The 12,817-nt window shown below is 39.8% G+C and overlaps 2 protein-coding genes across 4 annotated transcripts in view; one reads left to right on the forward strand and one right to left on the reverse strand.

Annotated features, from left to right (window-relative positions):
- The first annotated feature begins 580 nt into the window (after window positions 1-580).
- LOC146451092 (uncharacterized) lies at window positions 581-3,120 on the forward strand. Its single transcript, XM_085099580.1, has one exon. The coding sequence runs from the start codon at window positions 908-910 to the stop codon at window positions 2,924-2,926; it is 2,019 nt and encodes a 672-aa protein (XP_084955706.1). The 5' UTR covers window positions 581-907; the 3' UTR covers window positions 2,927-3,120.
- A 1,418-nt stretch (window positions 3,121-4,538) lies between these two features.
- The window catches only part of LOC146451093 (ubiquitin carboxyl-terminal hydrolase 9X-like), a 77,782-nt gene continuing 69,503 nt past the window's right edge, over window positions 4,539-12,817 (reverse strand). For all 3 annotated transcript variants that reach the window (XM_085099588.1, XM_085099587.1, XM_085099586.1), the window contains exons 62-68: window positions 11,754-11,813; window positions 10,638-10,746; window positions 8,750-8,858; window positions 7,752-7,845; window positions 6,586-6,662; window positions 6,040-6,109; window positions 4,539-5,298 (exon numbers count right to left, since the gene is read on the reverse strand). In XM_085099588.1, the coding sequence (XP_084955714.1) occupies window positions 5,077-5,298; window positions 6,040-6,109; window positions 6,586-6,662; window positions 7,752-7,845; window positions 8,750-8,858; window positions 10,638-10,746; window positions 11,754-11,813 (741 nt within the window). In that variant the 3' untranslated portion in view covers window positions 4,539-5,076. The remainder of the gene's footprint in view (window positions 5,299-6,039; window positions 6,110-6,585; window positions 6,663-7,751; window positions 7,846-8,749; window positions 8,859-10,637; window positions 10,747-11,753; window positions 11,814-12,817) is intronic.

Genomic DNA, 12,817 nt, shown 5'->3' on the forward strand with positions numbered 1-12,817 from the left:
GTACAGGTCAGGCATCAGACCATCACGGGAGAGCTTCTCTTCCAGGTGACACATAAAAACATTAGCCATCAGAGGACCAAGAGGGGAGCCCATGGCCACCCCATCAGTCTGTTCGTACAAAAGACCATTGAACTGGAAAAGCTGTTTGGTTGTAGCAATTTCCAGTAATTTGGCAAGCTGATCCTTCTGCAAGTTAAGGCCGTAGGTCTTGTTGAACCAATCGTTGGTGAACGCTTTGTGGACTAGGATGTTAATCGTCTCACTCAAAGGTACGTTGGTGAAAAGTGATGTCACATCATAGGAGACTAAGATGTCATCCTCTATACGTGCGAAACTTTTTGTTTAACCGGTAGCATTTTTCAATGCTACTATTTTAATTAATATCTATTGTCCATTTTTGTATTTATAGCCGCAATCTTGCATTTTTAATTTCACTTGATAATGATGTAATGTACATCGAAACGTCGTGTTTTTTAACCTTTTTATAATGTTTTTACGAAACGTTTTATCGCAATTTTTTATAGTCAAATGTTTTTCTAAGTCTTTGCTTCTTCGTATACTCAAACGGGATAACCAACTGCACTTTTTCAGACGTCTTGAAAAGTGTAGTCAACGCCTCATCAAATGCGAAGGCGCCATTGAATTTTTACGTTTATGTTTGAACTTTGGTGTTACACCAACTTTCGCACAAGTCGACCGTACAAGAGCACGCAAATGGAAGAAATCTTCAGAAACTTATCAAAAGGATGTCATCGAAGAGGAATTGAGTTTCAAACTCTCCCAGCTCAAACACCTCAGAGAAGAAGTACAGAATGCTTACAAAGATCTCCGAGATAAATGCTCTTTGCTTCGCTTCATCGCCATCTTGCGAACATTGAGTGTTCTACGCAACAACCAGTACGAAGAAATGATGAAGGGCCATGTCAGCAAAATCTCGCGATTAATATCAAAGAAGCTTGATGTCAATGAGCATATAAACAACCTATCTTCTTATCGCCTTACGTTCTTCGAGAAGCTTCTTATCTGCAGAGGTCTGAAGTTTTCAGTACCACAAAAGGTCTCGCCCATCGACATACATGCGAGCTTTGAGAAAGCATATTGGAAAATAGAGCCGTTGTTGGATGATTCTGAGAAGGAACTGGCAAGCTCAACTCTACGCTCAATCGCCTTGAACTATATCCATCGTACAAGCCCCAAACCACCAAAGGCTCTTTTGAATGCTCTTAATCGCTTGAAGAAACGTGACGACATCATAATCACCAAGCCTGATAAAGGTTCTGGCGTAGTGGTAATGGACAAGACCGAATACATCCGTCTTCTAAGCGCTGCTTCAATCGATAACACTTCTAAGTTCGTACATGTTGATGAAAAGCGACCAAAGAGGCGTGGACGTCCAGCTCAACATTTCCACCCGCTCTTACAGAAAGAAAAAGAGTTGCGCACAGCCTTACGTCAAATTCTACCTGAAGAGATCGCTAACTCGCTTTCTCCGAAGAGTTCCAGATTGTCACACTTGTATGGCCTTCCGAAGACCCATAAAGCCACACTGAGTATGAGACCCATTTTATCAGCAACTGGCGCCTACAATTACAATCTCGCCAAATGGCTCGAAGAGAAACTTAAGCCACTCTCCATCAATGACTACACAATCACTGATGCCTTTGCTTTTGCTGATGAAATCCGTACCATTTCCGTGAATGAGGATGACATCTTAGTCTCCTATGATGTGACATCACTTTTCACCAACGAACCTTTGAGTGAGACGATTAACATCCTAGTCCACAAAGCGTTCACCAACGATTGGTTCAACAAGACCTACGGCCTTAACTTGCAGAAGGATCAGCTTGCCAAATTACTGGAAATTGCTACAACCAACCAGCTTTTCCAGTTCAATGGTCTTTTGTACGAACAGACTGATGGGGTGGCCATGGGCTCCCCTCTTGGTCCTCTGATGGCTAATGTTTTTATGTGTCACCTGGAAGAGAAGCTCTCCCGTGATGGTCTGATGCCTGACCTGTACAAACGTTACGTGGATGATACCCTGGCTAAAATGTCTAGTGGTGACGCTGCCTCTGAGTTTCTCAATACTCTGAATGGTCTCCATCCCAGCATGAAATTTACAATGGAACTCCCTGTCAGTGGTAGGATTCCTTTTATTGGCATTGAAATCATCAAGTGTGGGACTAAACTTGAAACTCAAGTTTACAGGAAACAAACGAACAGTGGCTTACTCTTGCATTACCATAGCCATACCGACAAACGATACAAGGTGTCTTTAGTGAAAACAATGTTACATCGCGCGTACGCTCTATGTTCCACAACAGAAGCTTTCAATTTAGAATGTAACAAATTGCGCTCAATTTTCAGTCGCCTAGATTATCCTAGGGCTCTCATAGATTCCATCATTAGTGATTTTCTTCGTAATGTATCGGAACAGGCAGCGGAAGAGAAGCCTGAAGGCGGTCGTAAGATCAGAATTATCCTTCCTTTTAAGGATCAAGTAGCTGCCAATGCGGTTCGCAGGCAATTTAACGACCTAAGTAATAAGATTGGCCCCATATTGCAGCCAGTTTTTGTTAGTAGGAAATTAGAACATGATCTTAAGCCTAAGGAAGTTAAGCCGTCGATTGTGAATCAGCAATGCGTTGTTTACTATTTTGCATGTGATCTGTGCGATGCAGATTATGTCGGCTATACAGCCAGACACCTTTTTCAACGCGTTGCTGAGCACAAGAACTCGGCAATTGGCAAACATTTTCTTGAAGCTCACGGGAGCAAACACCTATTGAATCAGGGCCATTTTAACATCTTGAGAAAGTGTCAGAGCAAATTTGATTGTTTGGTATTTGAAATGCTGTACATCAAGAAACTTAAGCCTTGCTTGAACACTCAAACGGACTCTATACGTGCGAAACTTTTTGTTTAACCGGTAGCATTTTTCAATGCTACTATTTTAATTAATATCTATTGTCCATTTTTGTATTTATAGCCGCAATCTTGCATTTTTAATTTCACTTGATAATGATGTAATGTACATCGAAACGTCGTGTTTTTTAACCTTTTTATAATGTTTTTACGAAACGTTTTATCGCAATTTTTTATAGTCAAATGTTTTTCTAAGTCTTTGCTTCTACGTACCTTTTAACCTCATAATGATAACGAAAAGTTCCACGATGTTTACTCATTGGACGTCCGCCATTTTCGACCGCCTTCTTGAAGGCTTGGATACTTAGGATTACGTCACTGCGCTCACTTGCAGACGTTTGTAAATATAATCACACAGAAAAGAGATGTTCTCTTTGACAAAAGCATAATGGGGTTCGATTGGCGACAAGAGCATTAACCTTCCAAGAAGAGGGTTCGAGACAAAGGCGAAAAAAGCAAGTTGACGAAAGTTAACATGAACGTTTAGAATCAGTGACAGAACCCGAATAGCATGCGCAAATAAAGAAATTATTTGCTTACATACGTTATTCATTTCTTGTGGTGCTCTCATCACGCGTACTTGACTAAACCCCACGATGGCATTCTCTAATACTTCTCTATGTAGGCAAACCTTTTGAAAGCTAGGATGCTGTGTTATACAGCGAAAAGGCGGATCAACTTACACATCTAAGCCAAATATTAAACGCAAAATTTAAGTTAATGCCACGTTCACGCGAAATAGCAGCAAACAACAGAGTAACTTCTCAATGAGTCTCGGATTTTTTAATATCTCTTGAATGAAAAATATTCACCTGAAATTCTTTTCACAGCTTCATCGATCTCCTGGCCTGAACATAAACATTCCCTTTCTTGTTGCCCTTCCCAGTTTGTACAAAGGTCACAACTGCAACACGTTGTATTTCCTCTTCTCGATTCTTCGCCTTCACTTGCTTCGTCCACCGAAATGGAAAGGTTTCGTATTGGTTCGAAAGAATAAGGCTCGAATTCGGCTGTTGCCACGGATTAATGGACAATTTATGTAAATAAAAACAGCGACCATACACACATTTTCGTAAGAAAAACACATTCGCATCGCATCTTGAAGAATCGCATGAGTGCAGTGACGTCACAACATGGCGACTAGCATTCCTTCATTAGAAGTAACCGGAAGAAAAAGTGCACAAAATGGGAGACGTTCAATATCGCAGAATGGGTAAGAATTATCCCAGTTTTTAGCGGCTTCGCTAACAAAACATTACTTTTTATCGTTTCTTAAAATTCAATGCTATTTCTACGAATTTCGGTGATTAAAAAAAAAAAAAGGACTTATAGCCGTCCGTTCCGCTCCTTTAACCACTTCTTTTTATTTACGTTACGGAATTCGCCCTAGTTTAATAACATTTACCGATCTCCTTTACGTATCTGCTTGTAAAACAAAGACCCACCCCCTGTAGCTACAAGAATAAAAGCTGTCGTAGGCTCCAACCTCTCCTTACAAACGCCTCTCACAATCGGGCCTCCCTCGTGCTTGGCCCAAGAACGTCCACTTGCGAGAGGCTCAACGGGAGATCACGAAACCAGAAAGACAGAGTTTATTGAACCAGGGACCATACTTCTATTTGGTACTTTTTTAATAGACTCTAGAATTATTTCCATTTTCTCTTAAAATCTTTACAGAACAACATTGAATTCTTTGCAAATGGATACTGAATGAACTTTTTAGTCGCCTTAACTTTGGGCTTCCCAGCGTGGCAAAGTTCTTTTTTTTTTTTCTATCGGACTAAGGTAGGGCTGAACCGATGCCACAACTAAGCGCATACAAACGCCATTTGAAAATACAAAACCAAGTCATTTCAAAGTAAACGGCCCTCTACATTAAATAAAAAAATAAATTAGCATTTTTCACTCTGACTCTACTAACTGGACGCAGAAATCACATGGACATCTCCGATACGATTCCAACAGATCTCTGTTTAGTTTCATTTCGTTTCTTGTCCGTGAGCTGCTTGGGTCAGAGTCTGACAAATGCCATTGTAACCAGGCCGTTTCCGTTCACCGCGAAGCTACAGAGAACTGGGTACATCATCTGCCGTCTGTGGCTACTGCGGTGGTGTGTCATTCACTCTTTTCAGGGACTAAAACACTTGGTGCTCAGTCGGACTCTTCATTTAGTAGCTTGGTTGTTTCAGCCGGCTCCGTGTCATTATCTACAGTTGTATCATTGTTATCAAGGGGCGGTATCTGCTCTGTGATTGGTGAGGACCGGTCACGTGAATCTTGCTGAGGGCTCGCAGGCTGAGCATTTGAAGTAGTTTCCTCGTCTCCAGAGTTTCCATTCTCCCCTTCTACCTCCCCCTCGGGTTCCTCCTGATCCTTAAAAAACACACACACGTTTTAATTTCGTAGCAAGATTTTCTCGCTCCTTCGAAAACACTGGTAAAATCCGCTTTCATGAAGAAAAGAGTTACTCTTAACAGTGTTCCAGATAAATTTCAAAGTCAGGAAGTCAATATATCATTTTACGGGGTGAGTAAGCGTGGTTCCCTCCAAATCTTTTTAAGTTTAACATTCATTTTGCCGGGTTAGGAAGCCACCTTTCTTGGTTTTTAACCCGAGACCCCTCTCTTATCTGGAAGGCTATCTTAAAGCGCATCTTTGTGCCAATATTTGCAAACACTTGTTGAAAAACAAAAGTTGGTGGCAATTTGGTAAAAAGAGCTGGCAAACATACTGACAAATAGAACAAGTCTAAACTCGCCAACTTTCTGAACAACTTTTCGCGGTTGGCAAACTCGCAATCGACTTGTAAATGTATGTTTAACATGTGCTTCAAACGTCAAACGTCTTAAAGACCGGAATAGATGCAACTACCGTCCAACTCGGATTTAAGTACTCAATGGAAGTTGATTGAGGTTTGTGTGTGAAATTACGGCTTTGCCAGCTTTATGGAGTACAGCAACACGAGTTTTTGAACTTTTTTCAATAACCTAATAGTCACTTATGCACCTTTTGGGAGAACGGTGACGATGAATAATAAAATGATACAATGTAGAATTGTTCCCACTTCTTTACTACAGAACTATTTACATTCTAATAAAGAACACCAGCTCTTACCTCTTCAGGGCACAAGTCGCAGGCCTTGGCGAGTGTGAGCCGTGCACTGTGTGAACGTTCCAGGAAATACCTGCATAAGACAACAGAAAAGGTTAAGGATAGATGTTGAGCCTCTTAGCAGGTTTGAGTTTAAATTGGAATTGAAGAGGTAGAAAGGTAGTTTACACAATTCAGCGTGACATTTTTAAACACAGGAGTAAATGAAAAACCGAGTTCTGGAATAAATTCGCCATGACAAACTTAAGCAAACATGTGAACTTTTGTAGAGATCTGCTTCAAACTTGAGGAAATATAGAGAGTAGAAGTATTCGATTCAAAAGAAAAAAAATGTACAGTCGCCGGGCTGCGCGTACGCCATGCATTTCTTTATAAAAATTGCAACTGTTACTTTTCTATATTTCCTCGAGTGTACATTCGATCTCTACGAAACGTGACCATTTTGGTAAACGCAGTATGAAGAATTCATCTTTGAGCTAGTTTTACTAGTCAACGTGGAATTTAACAAAGTCACGTTAACCGCAAAATTGTACTATTCAGATCACATACCCGTTTGATGTCTCATTTGATTGTGCTGGAGGAGACCAGTTGTTGTACGTGTACGATGTTCCGCCAGTGTAGGGTCTCTGATAATAATAAAATAAAAGCGTGATAAACGACTGCAGCTAAAGACGTTTGAATGCCCTTCCAGCTCGTAAAGTGCGTGAAGTGGGGTTACATCTCAAGTCGTGAAGATCAGAACCAAAGTTCCCTTTTGATATCCATTAAGTTCGTGTCATTATATACTTGGAAGGTTTGGGCAGGTTTCCATTAATTCACAAACCTTCGCAAATGAAGTGAACTTGTGCCAGTCACTATACTCCACAAAAAAATACAAAATATTGTACTTCATGCCGTAAGCCAAGCCACACGATTTCCTGTGAATTTTCCATAGAGTTCTTGTTTGATTAAGCCATTATCGAATTGGCTGCGGTCACGCACAACAATCTTCACTGACGAGGAGTAATGATAAGCTTTTGTGATAGTCAAAGGCACAAAAATAAATTGGCTCTAGACATTTCAGGAAACCAAATTATCTTTCCAACAGGAAAGAAGTGTTTCTTTATCAATGTTAGTGGCAGGCTAAAACCAAAATACTCCGACTTTTCATGGCCTTTGAAGTAGTATTGACTCTTTTCTGACCTTGGGAGAAAAATGTTTCTCCCTAACTGTATTAACCAGTTGATTCTCCTTTTGCCGAGCTAACGGGTAAACCCTCGAACGAAAATAAATAGACCCTTCTCCAATGCAAAATGGCGGCCGAAAATTGAAATAAGTTAAGATTAAAAACGTATACCAGCACTAGAAACAGTACTTTAACTTTAGTAACCCTGCAAAATTTCAGCATATCAGGTGTAATATCAGCTGAGAAAATCTAAGTTGAAAAATGAAAAATTTACTGACGTTTGTATGACTGGGGGTATGACATATACCCCCAGTCATACAAACGTCTGTAAATTTGTCAAATTTCATCTTACATTTCCTAAGCTGATATAACACCTAATACGCTGAAACTTTGCAAGGTTACTAAAGTAAAGGTGCTCTTTCCAGTGCTGGTATCAGGTTTCATTCAGTTCAATTTTAACTCATTCAAACCTGTTGCCGCCATTTTGGAGAAAAGTCTATTGATTATGACGATAGCAATTCACACTAGTCATTAGTTATGGTTAACGTACCCTGTCGAGTTCATCGTTCAGCCACTCCACTGCCCACGTCCACTTCCGGCGGAGATCCTGCGCCGCCAAAAGAATCTGATGCGCCAGAGGACAGCTGAGGAAACAGAAACAAGGAGTAGCAAAGAAGGCCAAAAAACAGTCAACTCCCTTTATTGCGGACACCTTCGGGACCGCGAGTTAGTGTCCTTAATCCACCATACGGAAAAAGATTGCGGCTGTGTATTATAGAACAGTACCTTGCGAACCTCACATAGCCAACAGGCACATAGAAAACCATATTGTTGGTGAAAATTCGATTAATGGGAATAGACGAAGTTGCGCTCTTTTAGCGAAGCGGCCCTGCACCTCTCAAAAGCTCTATATTCACTGGATCATGATAACCTGCAGCTGTTTGTTCTTTTTAGGGTCGGGGGCACTGTTCAGTTCTTCGTTCTTTTCTCCTCTCGACCAACCATGGAAGACTTTGCAAACGGCGCAGGTCCCCCTTCTTTGGGGAACTGATATTCTGCGTATTTCAATTATTAACACGTTACGCATGATGCCCTGAGGGCAGCATTGTGGCGGCCATCTTGTTTGCATGTTTTAGACTCCACAAGGCCGTTCTCAAAAAGAAAATTGAACCTCTCAAAGCGGTAAATGGAAAGAATAACTTCTAAGAAGCACTCGACGGTTAAAACGGTGGAAATTGGAGGGTTCCTGGCAAAGGAATCGTGCTTTGTTTGACAGTTTTAGAACCACGATGGGAGACTGATTTGAGAAGAGGTCATTGATAAGCTTACGTTATCGTAATGGAATTTCCGAAATTTCCGGTACAACCAAAAGTAGCGTAACACAAGGGACACAACATAACGCGATCTTCGTGACTCAAACTATTCCATTAGCAAGGATAGTTTTATCAATCTGCGAAGCATACAATTGGAATAAATGAATCATTCACAGCACCACGCGTAAATGCCAGTATAGGCATACTGTTACGAATTAAATCTTGAAATGCTCACCTGCAGAACAGAGTAACCATGAACTTGATACACTGATAAGCTCTCTTCTGGTAGTGGTTCTTTGAACGCTGGATCGTGTCGAACAGACCTTCCTTGTCATCAGGAATACCTGATCAAACAAACACAAGCTTAGTAAGACGCAGAGCGAAGAAGTACCAAAGAAATATTCGAGAAAAAAGTACACTTATGCTTCCGTTACAGACACTTGAGATACAATGTTCGAAATGTCGTTCGAATTCGTAACTTGAATCAAACGTTGAAGAGTTTATTGCAAAGTGGACTGCTCGTCATTGTAGAGAAAAAAGGTACGTAGCAGGGGCATTTACAATAGTAAATGTGGCACTGATAATGATGGTTCATAAGGTTCATAAATTTTGTTTTCTTTTTTAATGGACTCATTAAAGGGGCGTTACAACAACAACAACAACAACAACAACAACGAAGGTCCAACAGGCCAATAAGGTCTCCAAAATAGATTTAACCTTTTCATCTCTGAATAAACACATCCCCTTAATAATGGTCCAGGACATTCATGTCTATTCTTATCGTTTAACAGGAAATGTTCATTTGCTAAGGCTACTGTTTAAGGGCATGCGGTACATATGGACTTGGTTGGTGTGGCAAATTACGCAATTAACTTAATTAACGACACAAAAATGTCCACAGCCTAACCAATCTCACTCGCACACACAACATTGGGTATAGAGATTTAAGCTTTTGTCAGGAAACACGTTTCTGTTATCGGCACTGTAATGTGTTCGAACATAACCCATGTACGTTGCTTTTACCTTTAAGCGTGTTAAACGTTGAAGAGTTTATTGCAAAGTGGACTGCTCGTCATTGTAGAGAAAAAAGGTACGTAGCAGGGGCATTTACAATAGTAAATGTGGCACTGATAATGATGGTTCATAAGGTTCATAAATTTTGTTTTCTTTTTTAATGGACTCATTAAAGGGGCGTTACAACAACAACAACAACAACAACAACAACGAAGGTCCAACAGGCCAATAAGGTCTCCAAAATAGATTTAACCTTTTCATCTCTGAATAAACACATCCCCTTAATAATGGTCCAGGACATTCATGTCTATTCTTATCGTTTAACAGGAAATGTTCATTTGCTAAGGCTACTGTTTAAGGGCATGCGGTACATATGGACTTGGTTGGTGTGGCAAATTACGCAATTAACTTAATTAACGACACAAAAATGTCCACAGCCTAACCAATCTCACTCGCACACACAACATTGGGTATAGAGATTTAAGCTTTTGTCAGGAAACACGTTTCTGTTATCGGCACTGTAATGTGTTCGAACATAACCCATGTACGTTGCTTTTACCTTTAAGCGTGTTAAACGTTGAAGAGTTTATTGCAAAGTGGACTGCTCGTCATTGTAGAGAAAAAAGGTACGTAGCAGGGGCATTTACAATAGTAAATGTGGCACTGATAATGATGGTTCATAAGGTTCATAAATTTTGTTTTCTTTTTTAATGGACTCATTAAAGGGGCGTTACAACAACAACAACAACAACAACAACAACGAAGGTCCAACAGGCCAATAAGGTCTCCAAAATAGATTTAACCTTTTCATCTCTGAATAAACACATCCCCTTAATAATGGTCCAGGACATTCATGTCCATTCTTATCGTTTAACAGGAAATGTTCATTTGCTGAGGCTACTGTTTAAGGGCATGCGGTACATATGGACTTGGTTGGTGTGGCAAATTACGCAATTAACTTAATTAACGACACAAAAATGTCCACAGCCTAACCAATCTCACTCGCGCACACAACATTGGGTATAGAGATTTAAGCTTTTGTCAGGAAACACGTTTCTGTTATCGGCACTGTAATGTGTTCGAACATAACCCATGTACGTTGCTTTTACCTTTAAGCGTGTTATGAATCCTGTGAGTCTGCCATGAATCAGTAATAAGTAGCATCTGCAGCAGCAAGTCCAAATATGGCCGCAGCTCGTACGTGTACGAGAACGCCACCTACGAAGAATGAAAAGAGAAGGCGTATGGAGACGCTCTGTTGCTCTGTAGGTGCTTTAGAAAGCACAAGTTACGATACAGAGAAGTTCCTGGTGGTGTTTACAGAAATTGCTTTAGGATGTGAACAGCTCAACCACCCGATACCTCGAACTGAAAGCAGTTTCCCTTGCTTCACTCACGAGAGTGATTTTAACCTCAAAAGTAAGGTTAACTTTCGTAAACTTGAATGCTCTTTTTTCTTTCCCTTGGCAGTTTGACTTGGTGACATTCTACTCTAAACGTTTTGCAGGCTAACCAAGGAGAATGGCAGAAAGTTGGACCATGAAAAATAGCGGCTATATACCTGACAGATTACCTTTCAAATGAAAGCTACTGAGCGGCAATTTATTGTGTTACCATTTATTACAAATGGTTCCAACCAAATGAGACCTTTTGAGACGAACAGTTCTGTTGCTCTGCTTCATTACATACAATGTGTTCTCACTTATCAGTCCACATAATTATGGTTGGAATGCTAAAGTAAGCTAGGAAAAGATAGAATATGCTAGGGAACAATAATGTCGTTTTTCTTGTGATGTTGTTTAAAATCATATACAAAAAATGGCTGACAGTTTAATATTCTTTTGTTTGCATTCAAATTAGCCCTACTAACCCAGTTCTTACGTTCAAAACTTAAAAAAAAGGAATACTTCACTTGAACGAGGCAAGTGAGGCTAATTTGAATGCAGACAAAAAGGAAATTAAAATGCTGGCAATTCGGACGAAATGCAAAAGATGACAACGTTTAATGTTTTCATGTATTAGAGCGTCCGTATATCTACTCATATAGGTGGTTTACAACCAATCCCTGGAGACCCTAAAAGACAACGGTATGGCGGCCATGTTGGATGACAAAACGAAAGGTTCTGTCATCCAACATGGCTGCCACACCATTGTCTTTTGGATTTCTAGGGATTGGTTACAAATCACCTACAGTATTGCCGTAAATGACTGCGTTAAAATTTTACCTGCCACAGAAGTTCACTCAGCACTATCCGAGAAAAATGTGGGTTCTCCCAACAGCAGAACTGCAATCAAACAGAAAGCGAAAAGGATCAGTACCTAGTTACAATGTATTAACCTTCTCTCAAACCGAAAAATATTCATTGTTAAGTCAAGGCAAGAGCACATTCTGGATACATCTCAGATATAATTAATTTGATCTTGGGAAGAGGCATGCTGACAAAAACAACTTTTCAACAGCACCGACCTCTGAACTGTTTGAATACCTTTCTTAACTTAACAGGTTTACTTAGAAGACACCTTGCAATGCGTGGTGTGAATAACTGTTACGATCCTTAAACCTTTAACTTCGGCAACAACGCAATTACGGGAAATACCATGTGTCGCAACACATCTCTGACCAATATGCACTGAACGTTTCCTCAGGTCTAACGACTTAAAAGGGGCTGTGTGTCCTTTAATTAAATTTACAACGGTAAAAGACATTGGAATCAAAGGGAAACTATAATAAACAGTTGAAGTTGTCTTTTGACTGCGGATGGCGGGGATTAAAAAAAAAAAAACAACAACAACAACAACAACAACAACAAGGTTAATTCTTTTAAGTCTCTCTCGTCTGTCTTGATATAAATCGATAAGAAAAAAAAAACATGATTATGGATTGTTGACCCTTTCACAAAAATTACTTGATGCCTTTGTCTTGGTGTTCTAGGAATCATTTCCTTAACGAGAAAAATTAATTTACTTAGTTTAAGTTTCAACAAATAATACAAATATATAGTGTTTATAAAAGCAATCATAATCACTATCTATAACGATAATGACAATAAGAATTCTAACGATTATGGCTTCCAGTAAGTCGGGCTCCACGCGCTGATAACAGGACGAAAATGTCAAAACAAACAAGTAATGTTACAATGTAGCTGCCAATGTATTACAGTGAAAAAAAAAAAAAAAACAATAAAATACAAAACAAAACAAAAAGCAAATAAACAAACAAACAAACACAAATCTAATCACGATTAGTACTCGCTCTCAAGGCTAGTTTTATTCATTCATTCATTCATTC

The sequence above is a fragment of the Pavona decussata genome, unplaced genomic scaffold (assembly GCF_977016875.1).
Source record: "Pavona decussata unplaced genomic scaffold, jaPavDecu1.1 SCAFFOLD_401, whole genome shotgun sequence".
NCBI classification, from domain to species: Eukaryota; Metazoa; Cnidaria; class Anthozoa; order Scleractinia; family Agariciidae; genus Pavona; species Pavona decussata.